The sequence below is a fragment of the Cylas formicarius genome, unplaced genomic scaffold (assembly GCF_029955315.1).
Source record: "Cylas formicarius isolate icCylForm1 unplaced genomic scaffold, icCylForm1.1 PGA_scaffold_9__14_contigs__length_23061073, whole genome shotgun sequence".
In the NCBI taxonomy this organism is placed as follows: Eukaryota; Metazoa; Arthropoda; class Insecta; order Coleoptera; family Brentidae; genus Cylas; species Cylas formicarius.
This window is the reverse complement of record NW_026844365.1, coordinates 8423664-8451045: the sequence shown is the minus strand read 5'-3', so window position 1 is coordinate 8451045 and position 27382 is coordinate 8423664. Positions and strand designations below refer to the sequence as shown.

Genomic DNA, 27382 nt, shown 5'->3' with positions numbered 1-27382 from the left:
TGAGCATTAAAAATAATTCCCGGCTAAAGAATCGTTCCAGATTAACTCCTCTTATTGATCGATCCACGATCGATGTTGTTACCGGGAAAATATATTATAATGGCGATTTTCGTAATTTTTTGTCCGGTGTGCATGGGACGTATTGAGTTCATAAAAAGAGTCCTCCCTTATCAGATGGCGTGTGTATAGTGGACAAGCAAAAGTTTTCGTGCTTTTGGTTTTCCAGGAAGAAATCTACTCTTGGTTGTGGCTGAGCAAATTGTGGTGCCTATATTTGGTCTCTTTTTGTGGAATTTGATTGAAGCACTTTTCCGTCAACTTTACTTTCGACCACGTTTTTGAAACATTTTGTTGTTTTTTAATGTCGACCCTGAAACTTGGGAGGTTGCAAAGGCCCGTAAAAATAACCTTAATAACGAGGTACGAAAAAAATATATGACCAAAAGGAATTAACACCGACCAACTCAAAATTGAGCGGTCCCGGAGGAATCCGGGTAATTCGTTCGAGCGCATACCGGAGCCGAATTATGAGCGTCCGAATGGCCGTCAGCCTAGTTTCCTCGCCGTTAGAATCCCCTAACGGCCGCCATATAATTTTATGGGTTTGGGTAGTGGGCATTTTTTCGCATCTACAGGTCCGCCCTAATTATACGATTAATGTGCGATGCTCGCGCATTCGCAGCCAACTCGAACTGCTCGTAAGGCCGTTGTCTCTGTTGCAATGACGTTACCTAGCCCGGCGCCATAAAATGATAAAAAGTAGTATTAATAATACACTTTGAATAATAAAACAACCAAATTATGCTTATCGGTTCAAATCCGTTGAACGCACTCTTATTGATCTCCCCTGTTAGCAATAAGTCGGTCACATTCCAAATAAGTCAGCTCTTTTTCCCAAAGGCCAAAATTTTCTTAATAAGACTTAGTTTAAATAAAAATTATTGTATGTTGTCACCCTCAAAATAAATTCCGTGTAAAACTAAACCACGCAGGAGACGGTACTTCTACTCCTCATAGAGGTTCTGAAACTCCGATAATGGAGTAGTTTTCAGTTGATCGGTTTAAGCTGTTGAACATTTTCGACTGCCCTAAAATGACGTCTCTTGAGGTGATTGTTCAACTTCGGCAACTGAAGAAAAATTACTTTTTTGCTTTTGCTTTTTTGGGCCTCTTGGTTTCTTGGTCGTAATTAAACAAAGACTCTTCACCAGTCGCGTTTCAGAAAATGGCCTTGTAAAAGGTTTTTAGGACCTTTTTTTGCGCAGAATTGTCCCATCCCTATTTCATCGATCAAAATCTGATAAACGGTGATGTGAGTCAAAATTTACTGTTCCCCGATCATTCTGACTGTCAGTAGATGATCTAAATGCACAAGATCCCAGATTCTGTCGACATTTTGATCGGTTCTTGATGATGAACAACTGCTCCTTCGTGGTTTATCTTCAATCGACTCTAAATCGAATCTAAAACATGATAGCACACAGTTACTCTATGCTTATTTATTGTTCCGCTTAAACTGCTTTACTACGATAGTTAGAGATGATTGCTGCTCTATTTCTGAGAATACCTCCATCTTCTTACTGTCGAGTATCAGAAATAAAGAATATAATTTTGGCTAGCGTTCCATCAATCATAGTTTTGACTTTTAGTCATTATTAATTCATTTCTCGTAGACAGTCGCATCAGTGTGTTTTGTGGGCTTATCGAACCGGACCGACGTTTCATAGTGCTTTGAATTTTGGAGAAATGTAATGAGAATGTAACATCAGAAAGCAGTTGGGGTTTAGAAAAATCTGAGCACGTTGTATTCCAAAATTGCTGAATGATTGTCAAAAGCCGTTGCATAAATTGTTATCAACATCAAATCAAAACGTACAAGCGTGAAGTGGAGAAAGAAAGGCGAAGAAAACCCTGTGAAAGCAGAAACTGATGAAAATGAATTGGCATTGATCTTTTATATTATCACATGTTTGGACCGCTCGAAGAAGCACTTGGAGACCAGCGAGTTGCGACCAACCATGAAGTGGAAACATTCACGCACAACTGGTTAAATATCCGTCCAACTTCATTCAACGAGAACGGACTGGACTGGAAAAATGCCGCAATGTTGGGAAAAAATGCAAACTGAAAAAGGGTAACCTGTATTTGGGTGCCTAGGTGCCGCCAGTGCTCAGGATATTGTTGGCTTGTTTTCAAAGCACTTTGCTTCTACTTATGAAAACTATGAGGGCGTGACTCCTAATTATAGTTTTGACTCCATCAGCGTTTCACTTACTGATATGTTTGAGAGGATTATGAACTTACAGACTGGATTTTCGCACGGGATTCCTATCAGTCTTGATGAAGAATTGCGTGTGCGCTTACCTTCAGGTATTTTTTCTGACTTTTGGTATCGATTCACAAGAGTGATGATAAGAGCTTGATAGAGACTTGTGAGAGACATCTTATCTCTAAGCTTAGGGCCTCGGAGCTCGGATTCAGTGTTTCCGGTCTGGTCGTACTCAGTGGTTAATAATTATCTCTCAGTTAAAATTGCTATTTTTTCGGCAGTCACCCAAGCTTGTTTGGGTATGATTTGAAGATATTGAGGAGGGTTGGATCGCGCGAGGATGCTCTGCTGTAGTCTAAGATTTATAGTCTTGCGTTCAATATAAATAAATGCTGTAATATTAACTGTAGTCATTCGTTGAGTATGGTTCACAAGGCATATATTGATGGAATTGAGATCGAGGCCGTCACTAGCATTAAAGACTTTTCTTGGATTCTTAATTAAGTTTTTTGACATATATTGCGGAAGTGGTAAAGAGGTCCACGCGAGTCTTTGTTGTGCGCGATACTGGCCAACTTTCTCCAAATTGCTTTGGACTCCTCCATATCTCTTTGGTTTGCTCTAAACTGGGGTATGCATCTGTGCTATGGGCTCCATATTATGCCTGCCATATAGATAACATCGAAGCCGTTCGGAAAGTATTTTAAAGATTTTTTTATACAAAACTTCTGAATTCCTCCAACGTCTGTTTTTGCTGACTCTAACTTGTTGACGCGCGAGGAAGTTCTGTTGCTTCAGAGGGACTCGGACAGTGTTTGCATGTTGTCTAAGGTTAATAAGGCTGGCGTAAATTGGACTTTGGTTGTTTCTTGTAAAACAAATTTTGTTTTTAGAAAAGGCTGGTTTATATTTTATTGGACCTCGGAATATTAGCTGTGGAAGAAATAAACAAGTAAAACAATACCACTGAGTTCAAAAGGTTAAAACTATGCACGTTAACGATCAAAATCATAATAATATTGTGGGGTAGGACAACATTACGACGTTCATTGGCGGAAATGCTGATGGGAAACTTGGCAACCTATTGCCTCATATCCAGGATACAGATTTTAGAGAATAGTATCCTTCAAATCTCCACGGGGAATAAAATTGTTCCATAAAATCTCCGCGTAACGCTTCTCCGAGTCCTCGTTAATGATTTGCAAATAGATCATCCGCGACGTGTTACCAATAACGGAGACTTGCTGTCCGAAAATAAGCGGACACGTCGGCGGACAAAGGGCGATTCTTTCGAGAGCAAAAATAACACTCGTCGCACGATAATTTATCGATACGTCGCAGAAGGCGATAAACCCGTTTTATTACAATCGAAACTGTGAGGGAAATAATTACGGACCGTCGTCGTCGACGAAAAAAAAAAAGGAAACACGGCCAAACACAAAAGTCCGCTCTTTCTGTATACGGTCGCGTTCGATAAGGGGGGAGAGAAAAATAAACGCGAAGAAACTATAAAACCCGAAACGACGGCGAGACGTGCGAAAGCCAGTGGCGCGCGCCGGTTTCGAAAGCCTCCGGGATCGTGGAAATCGCCGTTGAAGAAATCCCTAGGTGTCGATATAATTGAGTCAATGCGGCAACGTCGCAGCGCGTCTGGAATTGATTGTAATTTACGTTACGAGAATAGCAACAATATTGTCATGTTTTATAAGGGGAACTTCCACTAATTGACAAAATTAATTGCATAAAATTGACGAGGCTAGAAAAAGTGCCACGAAAATTCCATTAATAATGACTGAAAGTGAGAAGTATGATTGATGGAAAGCTAGCCAAAAGTACATTCTTCTGAGCCCATAGATGCATTACCGAAGATGGAGATACTCTTACCAATCACTGCTAATTATCGTAGTAAAGCAAATCAAGCAGAACAATAACTGAGCATAGAAAATAATATATTAGGCAACAAGTGCGGTAAAGGGCATTTGACTCACGAGTTTATTGGACACGAGCGCAGCTAGACTTTTTATATCTCCGAAAACATCCGAAGTAGCTCAGATCCGTGGGTTACGAAAGTGAAGTGGTAAAGTGACCCTTCCCGCAAACTAGATCGGTGTGTAATTCGGCATTTTAAAGACGGGAGTAGAAAAAAATTGTTTCCATATCATATCCTTTTAATATCCCCAAGCAGACCTCTGGCGAATGAAACGCTAATTCTCGATTATAATATTGCGAGAAGTGCTATAGTATAAGTTTGTAATAAAAAGTGAAAATCCAGGCTCTAAGACGATGACTTGGGTCCAGGAATTTCCTGCATCGGCATAGAAACAAATTGGTTTCCTTGCGGCACAGATGCACAGACCCAAGTATGGTTTACGCGATTAATGGACTTTTGTGCCTCTAACTGACCCTTAATTTCATGTGGACTGCTTTTAGTTTTGTTTGCTTGAACACACAACTTAAAAAGGCCCTTTGAAATTATCGACCTCCAAAAATTGAATGTATTAGGGCAACTGAGTCACACACCAAAACTAAGTGTATAGCAGGTAGGATGTGCTGGCCAGCTTCAAAAGCAACTGGTAAATAACATTCGCCACGTTGGTTTGCTATCTGAGGCGCCGCCATCGGAAAATCATTTCGCGAAGAGGACAATGGAGATAGTCATGAAACTATAGGAGTTTGTGGGACACAGGAAACCTGTTTGAACACTAATAGAGGCAAAGGAAACTGTTTTCTAGCCGTTTCAGACAAAAAAAAAATTTTAAAGCACATGAGTGATTCTAGTTTTCCCCAGCTAAAACTGTTGAATACTAGAGCGAAGGAGGGAGAACTCTAAGGTAGAAGACGTTCTGAGAAGATTCGTGGACTTTATGCTTACACATAAAAGATTAGTTAAGAGCAATACTTGAAGGGTCAGTACTTTTTTATACAGCATTGCCTCAAAAAAAACAATTTTTTTGGTTAGTTTTGGATATGAAAGGTGACAGATTGCAGTGTTGCTATTTTGAATTTTCAATACCTGAAAATTTTTTTGTGAAGGACAAATTTTAGAAACGCCACTATTGCAAAGTTTGACAGGCGCTTGCGGCGTTGCCATTTTGACCCTATAAATGCCTGTCGATGTTTTTATTTTACCGAACGCTGGCGCACATCGCTTTCGAGCTTTGTTGAAAATGAAGTTACCATCTCATTTTAAGTAGGCAAAGCAGCGTCGGTTTGGCAACGTTGCTTTTTATAGCGAGCCATGATCTTGGTATGATTTTATGTAACCGGTACCGCTTTTATCCCCACCGCAAGGGTGGGGAGACGATTGGTTCTAGCAATTTTTACGGATGTTGCCGGATTTTAGTGACGTCGCCAACGTTTCGTCTGTTCTATGGGTCGCTTTTCGCGCATCCCAGGTCGACTTTTCCCTGCGTCGCCCGTGGAAAATTCAATTACGATCCCGAACGAACGACAACAAACAAAAACGGAAGAAGAAGAAAAAATGCGCGTGGGAGGGCGGGCCTCCGAAATTGAAAGAGGGAAACTTATTTAAATACCGTGTTTGCCAATATTCCGGCGTCATCTCAACCGTGAATTCCAATTTGGCTTTTGCCGTGGAAAAGATATTATGCCGTGGGGCGGTGGCGGAGGCGGCAAGGCGGGGAGACGTTTCCCGACAAAATAACGATCTGTATTCTCGCCGTGTGTGTGTGTATGTGTCGCACACAAGCATTTTTTTCTTTCAACAAAACACAAAGTAAAACAAAAGCCACCCCCATCCCCCGGGTCGATTTCCAGGCCCTTTCAACCCGCCCCAATCACTCTGGGGGAACCGCTGTTCGCCCGAATTTTAATGTATTTCCTTTCCAATAACGTTTTTCCCATTTTAAACGACACACCAAAGCGATTTATTCCGGAGACAATTTAGACGATCCCGGAGAAATTGCCGCCTCGTGAAAGCGGCGGGCGCGGAGGCGGCGGCGGACTGGAGCTTCGGGAGATACGGGGAGGTTGGGGCGGTTCTGGCCCGCTCTTTATCTCATTCAACAAACGGCGAGATTGGAATATGCTTAAATCCACGCGCGTGTGTGTGCGAGGGGCGGCACCGCCGACCGGGTCTGGCAAACCAAAATAAATCGGTTTAAACCCCAGCATTACTCTTTATTTATTTGCATTTACTCGGTGAAAGAAGTTCGCCTCCTATCAATCTGTTGACGGCCACACGATTCAAAATAAAAACCGAAAAAAACTCAAAAAGTCTACAATGTGATCAACATAATAGAACGCCCTAAATCTCCACAAAGTTTGCTGTCGAAAGTTGCCTGATCCAGGTTGTTAAAATATTTTCAGCCAGAATTTTTTCCAAGCCAAGAAATCAATATTCACTTTTCTCTTTATAAAATTATAAATGTTTTGCACTTTTGACCACTTCGACAAATATGATAAATAAATCCATTTTACACAACTTCTGGATTCTTCCTGCGTTGGCTTCTTCAGAGCTTGCCTGAAACAGTCAGCCAAGCCCTGAAGAAGCCAACAGATGATTGGCGAAACGTCAGCAATTTCGACTCAGCAAAAACCGACGCAGCAGGAATCCAGAAGTTTTGTAAAAAGTGTTACAGTAGCCTGTGGAAGTTTCTTAAAAAAAATCTTTATAAATGCCATCAAATTCTGATAAATCATTGCCAATATTAGACTTTGCCGAGAATATTTTTGGGTGCTCATAGAGGGGAGGGAAGTTTGCCGAAAATATTGATGAGCAGACATCTATTTAAAATGTTTTACACCTAGGTGTGTTTTTAACAAATAAATTCAATTACGGGCCTATTAGGTTATGCAGTAATTTTTGGTTAATTTGTCCATAATTTGCCGTTTAATAAATCTCTCTAAATACCTGCAAATTGCGTTAAATCGTAGACATTTGTTACGTTTATATCCCGAGGACGTTTTGGGAAAAATGTTTCTCAATTTTAGCAAATAAGTCTTTATAAATCCCGACAAATTACGTTAAATAAAATATCTAGATAAATCCCTGCAAATTGCGTTAAATCATGGCCAGCATTTATTACATGTATGTCCAGGGGAATTTTCCAAATATGTTATCAGGATCATAACCTTTTGCAAACTTGACATAAATCCTAGCAAATTCTGTTAAATCAGGAACAATAGTATGTTTTGTCCATAAGTTTATTTAGTGAAGCGAAATATGTCACTCGGAAAGTCGTTGATAAATTATGGAAAATCACGAATAAATCATCGTAAATCCTTGAAAATCCTCAATGAGTCGCCATAAATCACCGTTCGGGCAATACGTTTTATTTATTTTTTTAAACGAAACGGAGGGCATATTTTTCGTTCGTTACGTCACCGGAGCAACCGAAATCTCGGTAGTAAAATCTCCGGCTTCCAATTAATACCGACACATACGGTTTAAAAGGCGACAAGCTGCCGGGGCCACCCTTTGGAGGGCCCATAAAAATACTTACATAAATATTAACCGGCCGCGGCGCGAGCATTAGCATAAAAATGTTGTTATTTAATTTTTAGAGACAATTTAAATAAAGAACGTGGAAAATATTTATATGTATCCATCTCGGCTATCTGGGCGCACCAGCGAAGAAGAAGATGAAAAAACGGCCGCGATGGCAAAGGGGTGTAAAGTGGGCGCGAGGGGGGCCTCTCGGGGACTAATTTGAATATAAAGAAATCCGTGGCCCATTGAATTCGGAACGCTAAATCTTTCTGCCGGGCGGACAAAAAAAACGTCCTGCGTCGACGGAAAAACTCGAAATTTATCGCACAAGAACAATGATCCCGCCTTTTTTTTATAGATTTAAATTATTGGATAAGTTTTCGGGGTCTTATTGTACGGTGGTAACGAAAACAGCGTTAAAATCGCCCACGGCGCCCTCGCCACGCCCACTTCTGGACGTTGCCCGCGCCTGTTTACGCCGCGCCGAAGTAATGTCGGTCGTAAAATGCGGAATTTCCATTGAGTCCGGCCGTTTCGCATGCAAAATCTGTTTCGCGACCGTTAATTCCGCCATTTTTCGTTATTCGGTGACCCAAAATATTGTCGGTCGTCCATTTCAAAAAAATAAATCGGTGTAAATCCTGAATAAACCCGTATAAATCGCTTTCCCTCAAAATGTTTTCGGGTGGAACTGAGCAAAAGAAGTAACGCGTAAAACGTAAAGTCCTGATCTAAATCATTCAAAAATCATCGATAAAACATCGTAAATCACTGAAAAACCTAGTTCTGGTGCGGTTGTTTCTCATGCAAAATGTGTTTCGCAACCGTTAATTCCACCATTTTTCGTTATTCGGTGATCCAAAATATTGTCGATCCTCCCTTTCAAAAGAATAAATCTGTGTAAATCCTGGATAAATCCGTATAAATCGCTTTCACTCAAAATGGATATATCGATCTGGAGACAGGTGTTGGGTCTCGGTTGGCACTAAGCACACACATACGTGAAAGGTATAGGCCTGATCTAAATCATTCAAAAGTCATCGATGAAACATTATAAATCACTGAAAAAACCTAGTTCGCGGTGGTTTCGCACGCTATGTTTCTCGTTAATTCCTCCATTTTTTGTCAATCGGTCAGCTGAGTATGCTTTCAACTAACATAAATCCTTGATGAAGCCGCGCAAATCGAGTTTGCTCAAAATATTAGGTTATGTCAATCTAAGGACGGAGGTTTTTGGGTGACGCTAAAGATGTTTAAGAGCGATCCGTAAATGGCTAATCCAAATCCTTGAGAAATACTTGATAAAACGTTGTAAATGAAATAAGGCTCGAAAATTAATTATAAAAAAAATGTTTCCATCTCGTACATAAGACAGAGGGAAGACTAAACAAATGAAGTGTCTAACAGGCTTAACGTCACTCCCATGGAATTATGAAAGATTGGATAAAAGTTTTGGGTAGTTAAACATTGTTATGGCAAGAAAATATGTCAAAAACCACAGTTTCCAAATATTGCTCTTGAATATTAATCAGCTTTCAAAGTGACTTCATATTTTCGTTAAAAAGAGTTTTTTCTCAAGGTTCGAAGTTTCTTCCACGGTATTACTACTCCTCGAGAACTAGAAACTCTCAGAAAATCGGTTTAGTTCACAATTACTTGATGGTTTCTCGACTACAAATGGTAGCCATAACTACCTAACGTTAGAAGGTAACTCAGTTCAACTCAACTGAATCTAATTAATTGTATTTTAAGAGGAATTAAGTAATTGGTGGTCTGTGGAGCTTCCCAAGTCCCAAAGCTGAGAGCTTTCTTTCATCTTATTTTTAGCAGATTTAGCGTTGCAAAATTACAAGTTTGGGCCAAGTCAAGGCCCATCACCCCAGCTCAAAGAATCTAACGCGCCTACTTCCATAACTATAATGCTTTAACCATTTCTTCCTCTTCATGACATTAGGCTCAGGCGTCCATAGTCGGCACTGACTCTGTCGGTAGATCCATATGTATACCAAATTGTCTGTCATAATAAAAAATAACTAAAGTTTTCGACTGATTGAGTTCTTTGTGCCCATGATTACTTGTCTTTTGTCGGATTGACTGTCACAGTATAGATGGCAACTGTTTTGTTGGGAATCTCTTCCTCGACGTTCATTAATAGACTGGACCTTTGAAATACTCGAACCATCATAAATTTTAATGATATCCCGCAGGATATCCTAGGTGTAATGAGGTCGCGTTTCCTGCATAGAATCACACCCGATTCGAGAGTTTTCCCGGCCAAAACAAAAACGAAAACCCACGAAAGGAAGGCGTATTCCATCCCGATCGAGTTCCATCCAATTACAGCGGGTCGAGCTCCGGAGAGATCATTATCCCGGCGCCAAATTCCTCCTACGGCCTAATTACCGACGCTGCCCGCGTCCAATCGAGTTCCGTCGCGACGCCGGCTAATTGGTCGGTGTGTACGCGCCGCGACGGAGGCGGCGTCGATTAAGACCTGCGCGTCGCGACGCTCGCAACCGGGCCGCAGGTGACCCGAACTACGAAGAAGACGTCCGCCGGTCCCTCCGACGGGGGGGAGATAATTTTTTTTCATCCGGGTGCGCCGGTATTATCCAACGCGTATGCTAATGGAATGGCCCCTCCGGAACGGATGATTAATCAATATTTAATACAAACGTTCGATGGCATCTTGAATCGGACGTAGAAAAATCCTTCATTAATTATTAATGGGAGAAATCGAAAAAATAAGGTTTTTTTTTTCGGGTGGACGTCGATTTGCATATTAAATTGTCTGACAGACGGTCCTTTGTCTAGAAGCGCAACCGCCGCCTCTCGGGATTAAGCAGAATTTTGCCTTTGATCCTGACGAGCCACACCCGTACCCGAAAAGGAATTTAATTCCTCTTTGCTGCATCTTTTTCACAGAGTAGAGGGATGTGTTTCGATACGATTCTCACAATTCTAACTAGATTCTCCCTAAATCTTATAAATTACTGAAGTTACCTCAAACACAAAATAAGATATTTAGGTCACCTCCCGACTGCACTTAGTAAGTTATAATGGCGTAAAATACTTTCGATTATGTGTAAGTAAATAAGATAAATATTGGTTGTGCATCAAATTCCCTCATTCGTAGAAATGCCTTCGATTTTGATAATTTCCTATGATGCTCGAATTTCCCTTGCCAATTCCCTCATCTAGTTCCTTTGATTTCGTATAATTCCTTCTAATTCCCAATTTTGCGTAGTATTTTCAACAATTTCCTATAATGATGCAATTTCCGTTGGTTAGTTTTCCTTTACGTTTTCGTACAATGATTCTTAATTCTCAAGATTTCCCGTAGCAAATATCTAAGCAAAACGGAAATGATAAATTTTGCGCCCCCTCTCCCGCCGTTTTGTTTACGAAATCGGTGCCCCCGTGTCCTCTACCTGCTCACCCACATCGAACGCGAGTAGCAACAAAAGATATACAATACAAAATCCCTCTATTGTATGCTGGCGTTACCTGGACGACGTGAATGCGGGAGAAATTCCGCCACTTTGCCGTCACCAAAGGCGGTGCGTCGTTACGTCTGCTTTTTCATTCTTCAGAAATAAAATTTGTAAATCTAATTGGCCGTTTTTCCATTTTTATTCCAGTTAATTATATTCGATGTTTTAAGAAATTTTTGTTTTTTATGTTTTTTTAATGATTAATGTATTTCCACAATCTCGATAATTCACAACACGTGCATTAAATTAAATCAAAATATTTACCCTAAGAAATATCAGTGGCGTGCCATGTTTCCCTTAAAAAATATGGAATACGAATCACGGACGCACGGATGCTAGTGGTAGAAATCAAAAAAGATGTTGGGTGCCTGAAAGTGGTTCCTGATATGCATATACCAAGTTTCACGAATATTTCTAGAACCATTTTTTAGATAATATATAAAAAAAATTTTTCTTATAAATCTTACCACCCTGTATTTCAAAGGTTCAAGGCATACGCTCATATAAAGTTTCTTTCCCAAAATGTGCTTCAGAATTTAGTATTGACACACTCTGTATAATTTAATAAGAAGCTAAACGTTTTCTTCGTCATTTCTTACTTTCATTCCGTCGATTTTGGGTATACATCTTCCGAAAATAACTGAGATTTACTGTGATTTATTAGAAAAATCCTATAATTTTTAGTGATTTATAGTAATTATCATTATGATTTACATTCGTTATTTACCGTCGAAGCTATGATTTATAGGGAGTTATTTCAGATTTAACAGCGTTTACGGCGATTTATTTTATTCCACACTCGCGAACGCGATATTTTATCAATCGCCGCCCCGTGCTTTTTCACCCCCTCCGGGGGTACTCTACGCCGTTTCCCCGAGAAAAAAAAAACCCAATTTCCTCACGAACCCGACCATGTAATGAAATTCGACGCCGCCGCGCAATTTCGCGATTTCGAGGCGCTTATTTGACATATAACGCGTCGGGAGCCGATTAGACCGCCCCCGCAAGGCGGGGGCGGCTGTTAAAATTTTAATATGCCCGCCCGGAATATCCGGAGAGGTTTTAACGCGAGATTCGTAAGCCAGGACAGGACCCGAGGGTTTTCGAATTCGACAGTCGAGAACCACTCTAATCCCCACTTTCTTGGCGGCGAGGAAGGTCCTAGACGATTGTAAAAAAATCATATCTTTTTTGTTTAATGCCGTTTGTTCTGTCTTTGCAAGGAAAACGGCGTTGGTGCTCGAATTTTTTTTGTGAAATATGCAAATCTCGGTAACTCCAACGGCTTAAGGCATTTTAAAAACACTTGAAGTCAGGATATAAAATATTAGATATTATATAACGAAAATAAAGTTCATCAAAGGAAATAACATCACGATTAAAAATGGGATATTTGAAGCAAAACAAAACAATAATTACGATTAAATAATTTAAAAACTTACGAAAAGTTATGAGGGAAACACACTGGTTCGGAATAAATACAAGAAAATGGTTAGAACAAAAGTTTTATGATCCTTATAATGAAAACCATTTAGAATAGTCCTGAAACAAACAATAGAAATTGAAACACTGTACGTGGACGACGCAAAAAAATAAATTACCAACTTAAAAACAATCCAAATTCATAAGACGATTTCTTCGGGTTCAATGTTTGCTATGGAAACGTTTCATTCCTACATCGGCGAGCTTACAGATTTTCTGAATCTTCCTCGGTCACCTGGCCAAAAAAAAACACGATAAATGTAATAAAAAGTTTCAAAATAGTAGAACGAAATAAAAGAAACGACATTACAATTAAAATTGGGATATTTCAAAAAAGAAAACAATAATAAAATGCAAAAGATGTTGAATAAATTTAAAGGATAAGAGAAGTCGTTAACTTAAAAAAAATGTTTATTTTTTGGAAAATTTTCTGTTCTACGATTGTTATTAAAATCTAATTATCAAGAATTTACCAAATGAAATCCTAATTTATTACTGATTATGACTTTTTTTATAATACCTTCGGGAGGTACCAAATGACGCCGTAACTACTTTTCGCTTATTTTTTCATTAAAGTTTAGATTTGACTAACTAAAAAATCCGATTAGCTATTGATGCATTCAAGTAGCAAGATGTAGAAATAGAAATAGAAATAATTTATTTATGTATTTCAACATTGATGCTATTTGATACTTGTCAAAGGCTCTTTATTGCCTACCGTTTCAGATGGTGTAAAATATTTAATGTGCTAAAAATGTATTATTTAAACCAGATGAAATATAAATATTTCTCTTAAATTCTATGTAATAATTAAAAAGATTTGTATCCAAGTTTTCTTCTAATTTTTTGTTCATTGAAAACGGGCAAGCAAAAAGTATTTTGATTTTAAACATTTAAAGATAATTCGACATTAATAAACAAAACGGAAAATTCGTTTGTTTTAATTTTTTTATTCATATACGTGGTACGTTCAAAAAGTAAGGTGACTTTCGATTTTTTTTTGTTATGTTGGTAGACATGTGTTTAACATATGTTCAAAGTTTCAGCCAGTTTGCAGGTTTTCTTTTTTGTGAGACAGAAGCGTTAGACGTGTTTTGTGTGCTATTCGATTTTTTTTGGAACAAGAAATTTGCATAAAATTTTGTGTAAAAAATCTACTTTGAGCATGCCGAGAAGAAGCCGATGACGAACCTCACTCTGAACGCCCCAGCACGTCGGTAACTGATTAACGCGTTGAAGAAGTGCAACAAATGTGTTAAAAAATCGTTGAATCACTCGAAACTGCTTAATTTTGAACAAAAGGACCGTCGTAGAACCATCGTTCAAGAGCTGTCAAACGACGTCAATAATGATCATGATATGCTGAAAAGGCTCATAACTGGTGACGAATGATGGGTATTTGGTTATGACGTCGAAACCAAAGCCCAGTCGTCCCAATGGAAGAACCCAGAATCGCCAAGGCCGAAAAAAACGCGTCAAGTTCCATCAAATGTCAAGGTTTTGCTTACTGTTTTCTTTGATGATCGTGGCGTAGTACTTCAATAGTTGTTACCACAAGATCGTACGGTCAGTAAGAAGTATTACCTTGAAATTATGCGTCGTTTGCGTGAAGCAATACGAAGAAAACGTCCGGAATTGTGGGAAAACAATTCATGGATTCTGCATCACGATAATGCACCTGCTCACTTATCGTTGCTTGTGTCTAACTTTTTGGCCAAAAGCAAAACCACAATCATGTCTCAGCCACCATATTCACCAGATATGGCCCCCTGCGACTATTTCCTGTTCCCAAAACTCAAGAAACCCATGAAAGGAATGAGATTTAGAACGATAGAAGGCATATATAAAAAATCGCTGAAATAACTCGAGGCTATACCAGAAAGTGCTTAACAGAAGTGCTTCCAGGATTGGAAAAAACTTTAGCACGAGCGTCTTATACCTGGGGGGGAATACTTTGAAGGGGACAACATTAACTTTGATGATAAGATTTACTTTTTTAACACACCTCGTATTTTGGCTTGGAATAAAAATATTGATATATTCTCTAGGTAGTTTGCGATCATCTGCAGGTTATAAATTGTTTATGGGATCAATTGCTGACAGGAAATTTGCTCATGTAGGTCTGGAGGAAACTAAAAACTGTCAAAAAGTGTTAAATTAGTCTAAAATATAGGAGAAGCGTCGGCCAATTCTCAAAATTTGTCATGGAAAATCATTATGTAGTTTCTGTTTTAATGTTCAGTCGGTATACTTTTTTGAAATTCAACCATAATTGTTATGAAATATGGGGGGCAAACAAAACAAAATCTGCTAACGGGGATGCCTCAAGGACCCTTGGTTGGGCCACTGCTTTCAAAATCCAAATCCCGTCTAAACGGGTTACGGAGATTTTCTTCGAAGTCGGAAATTTCTCCGTTACGGCTCTACGCTGCCGTTTTCGTTTTTCATCCCCCGAAGCCGGGGATGGAAGTTAAAATTTTAATATGCCGTATTTGCCGTAGCTTCCCGTCCACATATATCCTCCGTCTTACGAGGAGTTACTGGAGGGCTACGTATATATAGATATACGAGAGAGCTCCCTCGGAAGATAAGAGTATGTAATTATAAAGTTTTGAATTGGCCATGCCGAGGGGAACGCGCGGCAGATGTCTTATATAAGTCTTCTCAGTTTTTATTAAAACGCGAACGGAAACGTATTTATTGCGGAAGTATGGGGCGCCCGGAAGTTTCGCACAACAAATTACTGTGTCGAACTGGCCGCGCTCAATTTTCGGCCGTCCATCCTGGATTGATGACGATATGAGTTTTACTTGATTTTCGCGCCAACAAAAGTCGAAACGATACTGCTCAATAGGGAATAAAAATTTTCAAGTGTTTCAAGTGTTCAATCACTTCAGTCCGACAAATTCATAATTGACAATGTCAAAAAAAAATTAGAAAGACGACGAAAAATGGTGTCATTGCCAATTGCAAATTTCTAGACAGACAGTATTCCAGCGAGGTTGGATAATACCTTTTTGTTATATGCATAATAGTTAATTAATAAAAGCATTCAAATAAGTTTCCCAAAGACCAATTCAAAAACAAAGGAAAAATTCCGAACCATATGATTTTGTTATTTGGTGTTGTTATTTCTTTATCAGTCTCCTACTTAAATAGCAATATAAATTATGAGTAATTAAATACTAAGGCAAGAAAAAAAGGAAAATAATGAAACCTGTTTTGTGGTGTTTCTGAAAAATGAAATTTAGTTATTATTATTATTCAGAAATGGGGGGGGGGCAAATCTTGCAAAATTGTTAAAGTTAGCTAGAAGGGCTCATTCCTATCAAATAAAATTTTATTAATGGTTTTCCCATTCCGTCCCGCTACAAATCTTTTTGTATCAAAATTGTTCTAATTTGTAGTAATTGTAAAATATGATGGATATCTAAAAAATAAATAAATGAAATTAAAATACCACACGTGAATTAAGGTGGTATTCAGCGTTTACTCTTCAAAACGACCCACGCGGGTCGCTCTGTATATATACCGCATCGTCCTTGAAATGTACACACTCATACACACGCACGCACGCATTCTGATCGATCGCGGGGCCTTCATTCATTCCATTGTGGGGCGTTCTCTACCTGAGGTGTTACAAATTAGTTCGAGTCCGGGTGTACGGTTCGATCCACCCCCTTCCTCACCCATTTCGCCAACCTAAACAAATATGTACCGACGGGCACGTTTTTTCATCGAACGCGCCAAAGGAATTTCAATAAGCCACGTTGATAAACGACCGCCATCAGCACTGGGGCCCCGTATATATATATATATATATATATATATATATATATATATATATATATATATATATATATATATATATATATATATATATATATATATATATATATATATATATATATATATATATATATATATATATATATATATATATATATCTCGATACTTTCCATCGTTTCGATTTTTCTTGTTTTCGCCGGAATCGGAAAAACGAATTCCGCAACGCGCGCCTTTAATTATGGAGTTCTATGTGGCGCAGTCGTCGCGGATATCGAGCGCCCGCGCATTTCGCATGCCAGTTTGTTCATTTAACCGTTTTAAGCATGTCCGGTCTTGTTCGTTTCGAAAATCCGTCGTAAACGCGGCCATTTTGCGTGCTTAAAAATTTAAAAGTGCAAGCGGCGCGCGCGTACCTGACGTCACACTGTGTCTCACTTTGATTTTTCAAATTTCAGCCTACGATACGGCACAATGCGACTACGGACCGTTATTGACCTCAATGGGAAAGGTCAGTAGACATTTTTTTTCCTACCTGTTCACGTTGTCTTTTTTCCTGTATAGATTTTTAAGCACGCATGGGCTGACGCTTGCGGGGTGGGTTTGTAAAAAAATGACGGTTAAATAGTCGGCCGGCAAGTTTTAACTAAGATGTCCCTACTTGCAAAAACGAATTTACAACGAAATTACAACTACTTTCGATGCATGTGCGCATGCGCTGTAGTAATACAACGAAACGTGTTAAGATGGTGCTCTGTCGGCAGAAGGATCGTCAATTTTTATCGCAGTCTATTATAAGTTAGTTTTTTTATAAACCCACCTCTTTCGAAGGGCTTAATGTGAATTTTCAAAAAGGTTTAAAGGGCTGGGACTAAAGGATTTGGATTGTTTATTTCTATTTTTGGTAAACCATTTTTAATAACTAATATGTATCGAAATATCACGCACAGAATTTTAGTTTCAGCTTAAAAATTAATAAATGCGGAACTCAATCAAAAAGAAAATTATAAATTGATAGCTTTTTTCTTTTGTGATGTTTCTGAAAAATTATGTCCTATTATTATCTAGTTTCTTACCTACTTATTACTTATTCAAATGTAAGGCATAGTTGCTTGACTTATAACCAAAATAAAAAATATGTTCAAGTTGGATTTTGAAGAAAAAGCACCGTGATAAATGTTTATAGGTTTGATTAAATTATTTATATACATTTCCACTAATTCCCCTAATTAATAATTGAAGCAAAAAAAAAGAAATTGGTCTTATGGGCCGTTCTGAAAAATCATATCAGGTTGTTATCTGAGTCACTATTTTATATATACTAAAATAAAAAATACGTTTAACAAATGATCAAATCAAAAATTTTGTTATTTGGTGTTGTTATTGCTTTATCAGTTTCCTTCTTAAATAGCAACATAAATCATGAGTAATTAATTACTAGAGCAAGAAAAAAAGGAAAATAATGAAACCGGTTTTGTGGTGTTTCTGAAAAATCACATTCGGTTATTATCGACTTTATTGTTAAAAAGTTTTTCATAATTTATACTTACTGACTTCCAACCCAAAAATAAGCAAAATGGAAAGTATTGCTAATGGGAAAATTGAACAAAACGTAATAAGAAAAATTTAGAACAAAAGGAAGAAACAAAAACCATATATTTTTCTTATTTGGTGTTGTTATTGTCATTATTATTGCTATATGCATTATAGTTAATTATTAAAAGCATTCAAATAAATCTATTATCAGGAATATAATCGATATTTTCTCTTCCATACTATTAATTTAAATTACAAAACAATATTAACCCTTCTAAATGGCGTTTTTAGTGATTCTAATTATTGCGTACTATAATATTTTAAAAATGTACCCGCCGTTTTTAGAATTTTTGCTAATGTTTTTGTATACCATTTTTGAGTATATATATGTGCGTTGCTTGTACTGATGAATATACAGGGTGCACAAACGGGAATTAAATTATCGTTTTTCGACAAAATCTCGTTTTTTTATAAAAAGTTTGTGAATGTGAAGTTGCTACTCACTCTCATTATTAACTTTCAGTAGACATTAAAAAATATTGGTTTTCACAGTCCGTTTGGCTAATCATCCTGTTGATTTCTTCAGAGCTTAATTGAAACTACCTGAAGAAGCTAACAAGATAATTGACGAGACGTTAGCAAGTTCGATTCAATAATCGACGCGGGAGGAATACAGAAGTTTTTTAAATATTATTACAGTAGCTTGCGGAAATTTCTTTGAAACATTCCTTTACAACTTTTTTGCCCTTTTTGCTCTTCTTTGTTATGCAAGCAAATATTTTTTTAAACAAATAAATGGCTAGGGAGTATTGGAATCAAATAATTAGAGGAGAAATGACATGCTAATGTAAATCTCAATCGTAAATTTTCCATATCACTTCCTTTAAACCAAAATCACCAAATTCCGAAGGCTACATTCAAGGTCAGAACTATTCAAATATCCCAACCGCTCGCGGGCTCCCCCCGAAGCGTCAAACAAAAACAACCCTCACCCTTGACTCGAACGTCATTTGGAAAATCTCAGTCACTTCGCGAGTCCCGACGATCTAATCGCGAACAATTAAAAGGAATTACCAGGCCGCCCCGCATAATGGATTTTAATTATCCCCGACAACCCTTTGGGGTCGTTTTGGGGGCGGCCACTTGTTGCGCGGGAAAAGGGTTGGCTCATTTACAAGCTGCTAATTAACTGTCGTGCTTTGTTTGAACATAAACCGCCCGACGTTTAGCGGATTTTAAAGCGGCCGTATTAAACCGCCATTTGTTAATTCAAGGGCTGCGAAAGGGTTGAAAAGCGACGTTTGGGGATTTACCGTCGGGGGAGATCGGATGAGAAATGGGCTGCCGGCGGTTTGACATTGATAGGCCTAATCGTCGACTGCTGTTTCTTGAGACCGCAGTGGGAATAATTGGTGTGACTGTAGCGAGTCAATCAGAAGGGGAAATTGTTCTGAAGACAATTGAATATCTATCGTTTGTCGAGGAAAGGGGGTAGTTTTGTTCATTAATGAGTTTTGGGCACCGATGTACATTTGCTACAATACGTTGGAAGCGAAGTTTGCTGGCACAATGAACTCCGTCGGGAGAATTTCTAAGTAATTATTTTGCTTTGAACTTCTATTTTGTTTTTCGAGGTTCTCCCGCACCTCATATTCACTTTGAAAGTGCCTTGGATTCCTTTGGGAAGAGACAAGTAGTGTTGTCTTGTACAAGTACTTGCTGGTATTGTATGTACAGTAATCCATTGTGGAGTGGTCCTACTCTTGTATTTTGTTCTCTTGTTTCACTTACCGCTTTTCCTTGAAAGAACTTCCAATAACCTGAGAAGTATTTTGGAACCAAATTGTCGATTTTATTATGCTAGGTATTTTTGATAGTTGATTTTCCAAGTACTCGTTGACTTTGTGGAGTATTGCTTTACTGTCTTTTTAATGCTTTTGATCTAACTTCATTCATTTTGGAGAAATTTCGTCTAGACTTTGAGTCACTCAATGCCTTTCCTAAAAAGACCTTTTGAGTAGTCGTGCCATGTGGAGAGTATGTGGGAAGCTTTGCCTTTCCGAAACTTTGATGCAATTTGAGGGCCTTAAAAGATGATCCAGCTACTAGTTGTATTTGCACGCTTCATTCATTTTGCAGTAGCACGCTGCTGTCTTTAAAATTTCCTCTAGACTTCGCGTCACTTAATGCTTTTCCTTTGAAGGCCTTATGAGTACTCGTGCGTACAACCATGTGGAAAGTATTTAGGGAGCTTTGATTTTCGGAAGGTTTGGTGTAATTAACGGCCTTAAAAGATGATCCACCTACTAGTTGTATTTGCATAGTATTTTGCACCTTTTTAATTCCTGATATCTAAATTCATTTATTTCGAAGTGTTAAGCTATCACGGTCTTCAAGGTTAGAAATCAGGAGAACTTGTGCTTGATTAATTGTGCATACAGCAACGTCAAAATTGTTGACTCCGTTATACTTTGTATGGTATTTGCAAGTGTTTCTTTTCATCTCTAATTTTGGGCTAGGATGTTGCTCTTAAATTACACTCAGAAGAACTTCTGAGGTCTTTGTCTCTGTTTCTTTCTTTTTTTTTTAATCCCTTATATGGAATTCATTTTGGGGTAGAAAAATGCTCTCCTTTCTCGCACTTCCTACTCTGCACTGTCACTCAATGCTTTCTTTTGAAGATCCGTGCGTACAATTTTGAAGTCAAAATTGTTTGCAGTGGAAGATTTTGGAAAATTTTCCAGGCAAATGTCTTTTTCTCTCTGCCTATTATTTTTATATTCATTATATTTTATTTTGTCCCTCGTGCACTTTGGGTAAGAAGAAACAGTAATTGTTTGTGGAATTTCATTTGCTGTGCTTGTCCTACTTGTTTAGCAAGTCCCTCAGCGTGGGTGTTTCATCGAAATTACTTAAACTGTCCGAGCAAACAGGCCAAAAAATGTCCGTTTCTAAACAACACCGAACCTAATTCCTCGAGCGATCGTAGTTGGCGTGATATCCGCCCCCGTCAGCCGTTAAATTGTCCCCGGTAATTATTTTAACTAGTGTATCCCTATTAAAACGTTAATTGTAATTTGTTAAAGAGCGGTTCACACTACAATTAAATACGTGGCCCCGCTCGCGTCACGTCCTTTTCCTGTTTAACATAGCCGCCTTTATAATTTGGTCAGATTTCGCGTAATCGGCCCGGCTTTGCGATAATTCGGGTAATTGAATTAGCGCCTAATTACGGTAATTAAGTTAAGTGGACGGGAATGTCGCTAGCTGAAAAAATTACACGCGATCGTCGAGATTGGATCGGATTGGCGACGACTAATTAGGAAATGCGTTCGACGATGTACAAGGCGGCTGTGAATCGATGTAGTTGAATCTGGTCCGTTTGGAAGGAGAATCTGGTGAACTCTGACCCCCCGTCCGAGCGATTGAAGGTGTGCGTCATATACAGTGTGTCCCTTGTAAAATCTTTCTTTATGGTTTTTTGTTTACTGGAGAGGTGTCTGAAAAATGCACTAAAGCCTTGTTTTGCTTATTGCGTCAACTTAAAGTCATGCCCAACTGTGATTCTTTTAAAAAAGGGAGAAGAAAGAAGTACTATTGGGGATTTTTTAAAAATTAAATTGGCAACGAATTCTTATTCAGGAATACTTAGAACAAAACTATACTATTTTTTATAATGTTTCAATACAGGGTGTTTGAAATATTGTTTGCGCCCCGCTTAACGTTGTACAACGTTGTAAAATATTTTGTTACGGGTTGTTGTGTTGTGTCTCAAAAACGCAATAACACCTTATGTTTCTTATGGCTCTCATGGCTAACTGGGACTAATTTTTGATGTCAAATTTCGAGAATGGATATTAGGTATTCCTTTAAGAATAAGGTGTCAACGAATTCTTATTGAAGGCTACATAAAGCAGAACTATGCTAATTTCCATGAAGTTGGAATACAGGGTGGTTAAGCATTACTCTTGTAGAATGTTTGTTTATAGCTCAACTTTCATAATTTTTTTTTATTGGATAGATTTCACTAAAAGACACTAACGATTTTCTTAAGATAAAATTTCATTAGAGTGGATTAGATATGAACTAACAACAGGAAGTAACAACGCTGTATTTTTGTATAACTAAAATTTACAAACACACAAAATAATCCTTATTTACAAGGTTTACAATATTTATATTTTAGGTAGTCCCGAATACGAATCTGTTGTCATTTTTAATTTGAAAGATCTCTAAAAGCACTCTCGATTTTCCGATTCAAAAGACCATACTATAACGAAAAAACCGTCTCATTTTTCTTTAGTAAGATCTATCAAAAATTAGTCCCTATTAGCCATGACTTCAGGCTGATGTAATAAGAAACGAAACGAAAAAACGTTTTAGTTAGTTTTTCAAACACCATAGTTTGGTTCTAATATACAGTGTGTCCAAGATAAGGATGCACAGCATGGGGATCTCGGAAACTATAAGAGATACAGTGTCGGTTAAATTAGACAAAAGTTGCGCGTTTTGATACCGAACAAGATCCCGTTTTACAAATTTGAAAATTCCAAGCCGTTCCGGAAATATCCGAGAAAAACCGAAATATTGCGATTTCGTTTTTATTATTTTTTAAAGCTATTTGAAAAGATATGAAAAAACGGAAAACACTTTTCCATTGGCACTTTTTAATCTCTCCAAATTGACGTTAACAAATTTTCATTACAGCGTTTCGATTCCATGGAACCACCATCAACTTTGATTTTTCTTATGGGACGGAAAAAAAGTACACACAGTATTAGGTTGTGCTTTTCATTGCGAATTCAACGATGTACGATACAATAGGGTTACTTATGTTTTTATCCAGAAAAATGGATTTTTAATACATTTCAGCATTTAAATGGAGTAGGCCATGACAAAATGACATCCAGTCAATTTCAATGACACATTAATGTTATTTGTCTTTGTTATCAGTCGATCATAAGTTTATTCCTTTAGATATTGTTTTTGTATTTTTATTGTTGTTGTCTTTTTCTAATTTATTTTGTTCTACAATGGAGGGAGGTAATTTTACAAACGAAGAAAAATGTGATATGCTGTCTTGCTACATCTGATGCCAAAGAAATTGTGTGGAAGCCGAGCGTATGTATTCTAACAAATACCCAGAGCGGAGACAACCTGACAAGAGTATTTTTCGGCGTTTGTTATTTAATCTGAAAGAATATGGATCATTTAAGAAGCCTGCATTATCCCGACAAAAACCTTCCAATGAAGAAAACCAATACATTGTTCTACAATCTGTTATCGAAAATCCACAAACTTCTACCAGAGAAATTGAAGACCAGAATGGGGTAGCTAAATCTACAGCTCAGTTTATTTTAAGGAAAAATGAATTTAAGCCTTACAAATTCAGAATATGTCAAGGATTAAAAGCGGGTGACGACGAACGACGTAGACATTTTTGTGAGTGGTATACCAGGATGTGTGATGAGAGTTTTAATTTTCCATATAAAGTGATTTGGTCTGATGAAAGTATGGTGACCAATAACGGTATTTATAACAGGCGCAATACACACTATTGGTCGCAACAAAATCCACGTGTTAATAGACTATCCAGACATCAAGTTCGCTTTGGCTTTAATATTTGGTGTGGGATTTTTGGTAGCAAGATTATAGGACCTATTTTCTATAATAATTCCTTAACTTCCGAGCGGTACCTTGACATCTTGAGGCACGATTTAGAAGATGCCTTAGATGATTTACCGATAGGCGCTGTGCAAGGCTGCTGGTTCCAACAAGATGGTGCCCCAGCCCATAACTCCAGAGAAGTTCGCCAATATTTAACTGAACAGTTTGATGGAAAATACATTGGGACTTACAGTGAAACACCTTGGCCTCCAAGGTCCCCGGACTTAACTCCCTTGGACTTTTTCTTATGGGGCTACATAAAAAATGAGGTATTCAAAGAATGTTTTGACAACGAGGAACAATTACGTCAATCAGTACGAGCAGCGTTTAATAAAATTACTCCTGAAATGTTAAGTCGTGTTTTGGAGTCTACCGTGGGACGGGCGTACTTATGCCTAGAAAATGGAGATCATTTATTCGAACATTTGTTATAGAATTTGTTTTTCATTAACTTGTTGGATTTAGTTGTTATGTTAAATGAACAGTTAGAGTTAGTAAATAAATAAACACATTAACTCGAACTTGTCAACCATTTTCTTTTGCCTTTCATCGTTCGGATCTCATGGCCTACTACAATAAAATACTAGAAATGTATTAAAAAGCCATTTTTCTGGATAAAAACATAAGTAACCGTATTGTATCGTACATCGTTGAATTCGCAATGAAAAGCACAACCTAATACTGTGTGTACTTTTTTTCCGTCCCATAAGAAAAATCAAAGTTGATGGTGGTTCCATGGAATCGAAACGCAGTAATGAAAATTTGTTAACGTCAATTTGGAGAGATTAAAAAGTGCCAATGGAAAAGTGTTTTCCGTTTTTTCATATCTTTTCAAATAGCTTTAAAAAATAATAAAAACGAAATCGCAATATTTCGGTTTTTCTCGGATATTTCCGGAACGGCTTGGAATTTTCAAATTTGTAAAACGGGATCTTGTTCGGTATCAAAATGCGCAACTTTTGTCTAATTTAACCGACACTGTATCTCTTATAGTTTCCGAGATCCCCATGCTGTGCATCCTTATCTTGGACACACTGTATATCCCTAATAGTACTTCTATTTTCTCTCTCTTTTGTCAAATGGTGTTCTTGTCTTTACTCATTTGGTTCAAGTTCTAATGGTTTGAAAAGGGTAGTCTATTGGGGTATAATAATAATTTGTTTGGGACAGATACTTTCGTAATTATAAAGAATGAACCTTTTTTTTTTCTTAAATACCGGAACAAAACCATATTTAAAATATTTATTATTATTATAAAGTTTAATCGCATTATAGCTAATTAATATTTAATAATTTACAATAATTATGCTAGTGAAACACAATAAATTTCATACCAGAACATTTCAAGCACGTTGATAGCGAGTATTTAATTTTGAGCTATTCCTTCTCAAATATTTTTTGTATACATATACAAGTGGTATTTAAAAAGGGCAGACAACTGCACAGCTGTCAAAAGTTTACAAAAAAATCTCAAAATAACTTTGCGTTCTAATTTGGTACTTTAAATAGTCCTGCAACTGCAAATACATAAGAGCTAAAGAATGTATTTAAATTCATGTATTTAAATACTTAATAACACTAAAAAACAGTATTGTAGAAATGTAAAAAGTGTGTATACCTCAGAGAGTTGTTTTTTTTAGCAGTGGTTGATCTGACAACACTGCCTAAAAGCCCCAGGTATTGGATTCTATCGTCCCAGGTTTTACAGTTTTGGAGATAATTAAGCGTTCTCGTACTTTTTACTACCCCTGTATATTTATTCTCATATTTTTACATAAATTAGAGAAACCATATCTCAATTGACTATCCATTTGCTCAGGGTCGTGAAAAAGAAACGCATTAATTAATTAAATTCGTAATTTAATATTGAGGTAAGACAATGCCTAGACTAGCTCATTAACAATCAAGAAAAATTAATAAAGTAGAAAAAAATACTAAATCAAAGCCAAGTTGGAAGGCGGTGAAGGGACCTCGGTCAGTCCCGGAAGGTGGTAGGTAGGCGCCACGTGATTCAAAAAAGGTAAACTTATCCACCCGAGGTTCCAACCCGTAAAGGAAATGAACAAGTGAATCACGAACAATAATTTATTTCCTCCGACCTGGTGGTAGGTGTGAGTGTCAAATCTCACCTTCAAGTTTTGGCGGTGCAAAAGAATGTAAGACACTATAATTTAAGACTATAAGTTCCGCAAACCGTTCTTGAAGAGAACAGGCCACTTAAGCTACCCAAACCTCAAGCTGTCCCGAACGTTACACAGCTGTCTGTCACTATCCCGGGAACCAAGCCAAGATGGAATGGTGGCTCAGTGGAACAGCGGCAGGTGGGCAGTCCCAGATAACCCAGCAAAGTCCGTCCGGAAGGCCGGCTGCTCGATAGGGGAAACTCCACAACTAAACATGTACCCAAGAGACAGCATACACTGCAAGACACCAAGTCTGGTCTGGTATTCCGGTGAAAGAAGAAACCACGTGGAAGGTTTGCGGGAAACGGAGCAACAATACGTACAATACTCGATTCGAGGGTTTTCTGGAAATGTGGGGCAATGACAATTCTTTTCAAAATCCCTCGTTGAGGAAGATTCCCATTCCAAACTCTAAATAGATCCAAAAGTATGGGAAATCATAAATTAGTGACCAATTTACATATCCCCCTTTTATTGGGGTAGCACTACCGGCTCAAAGAGAAATCGGTCACACAAAAGAAAACCTGCCACAACCCCAAGCTTCAAAAGCTAGCGTACAAAATGCCGGACGATTCAGACAACCAATTTTATTAAAAGGCTAAACGGGCACAAAAAAATTAGAGGGAAAACGCCACTCTTGCCAACCTAGTCGACGGTACGCCGCCAGTAGAACGAACAACCGAACTATATCTGTGGTGATGGCCGTATGGCCCGTGCCAAAGAATCGAGGTTGCGTCAACGAGATCGAACTACCCGAACGCTATCTATGGTGGCGACCGGACGGCCAGTCACAGAAAATCGAGGAAGAATAGGTTAAGAAACAAAACAATGTTTACTAGGCTCGCCAAGGAATACCGAAGCAATGAAAAGCAAATGTGGTCCCTAGTCTCATAGGGTGACAGATGGTAATGGTTATGACTCTTTCTAATGCGCAACTAATACTCTGTTTTTTGCATAAGTATCTCTCAGTAAACCGGTGTCACTTAAGAGAAAACCAAGCGAACAAGGGGCCACGCACACAACCGTTGCAGCATAAAATATTTATGGGTCGGCAACACAATCGGCCGGGGAGTACAAGTCCGAAACTAAAGAAACCGAGTCTACAAAAGAACGTGTGTTCAAATCTCAAAATCGATATGAACCTAATAAACAAGAATTTTAATTGTTAAGAAGCACTCGCCAAACAGTAAAAGGTGAAGGAAATGGGCAGTACAATTAATTCTACAAGGTACTAACAAAATAAACCCGTTACTTCGCAAATGTGCCAGCACTTGTACTTTAAAAATGTTAAATTTTACCATTGAAATATGAAACCGTCACAAATTTTTTGCTTCATAGATAAATTTTAGGTCTTCATTTTCTAATTGACTTTTAACATGATCGCACAAGAAATTGTAGCTTCAAGGAGGGCCAAATAGCATAGTTTGTGCTTATTTTTAGAATATAACTGACGATTGGGTTGCTTGCTATATTGAAAAAGGCTATTTAGATCCAAATAAAGATTGGTTTCGGC

The 27382-nt window shown here is 38.0% G+C and overlaps 1 protein-coding gene across 4 annotated transcripts in view; it reads left to right on the top strand.

The window, feature by feature from the left end:
• LOC132707863 (zinc finger homeobox protein 4) overlaps positions 1-27382 on the top strand; it is a 243748-nt gene that overhangs the window by 204367 nt on the left and 11999 nt on the right. The window contains exon 7 of one of the 4 annotated variants that reach the window (XM_060679848.1): positions 16942-16994. The exons of the other annotated variants lie outside the window; for them this stretch is intronic. Within the exon in view, the coding sequence (XP_060535831.1) occupies positions 16942-16994 (53 nt within the window). The remainder of the gene's footprint in view (positions 1-16941; positions 16995-27382) is intronic. 4 annotated transcript variants of the gene reach the window in all.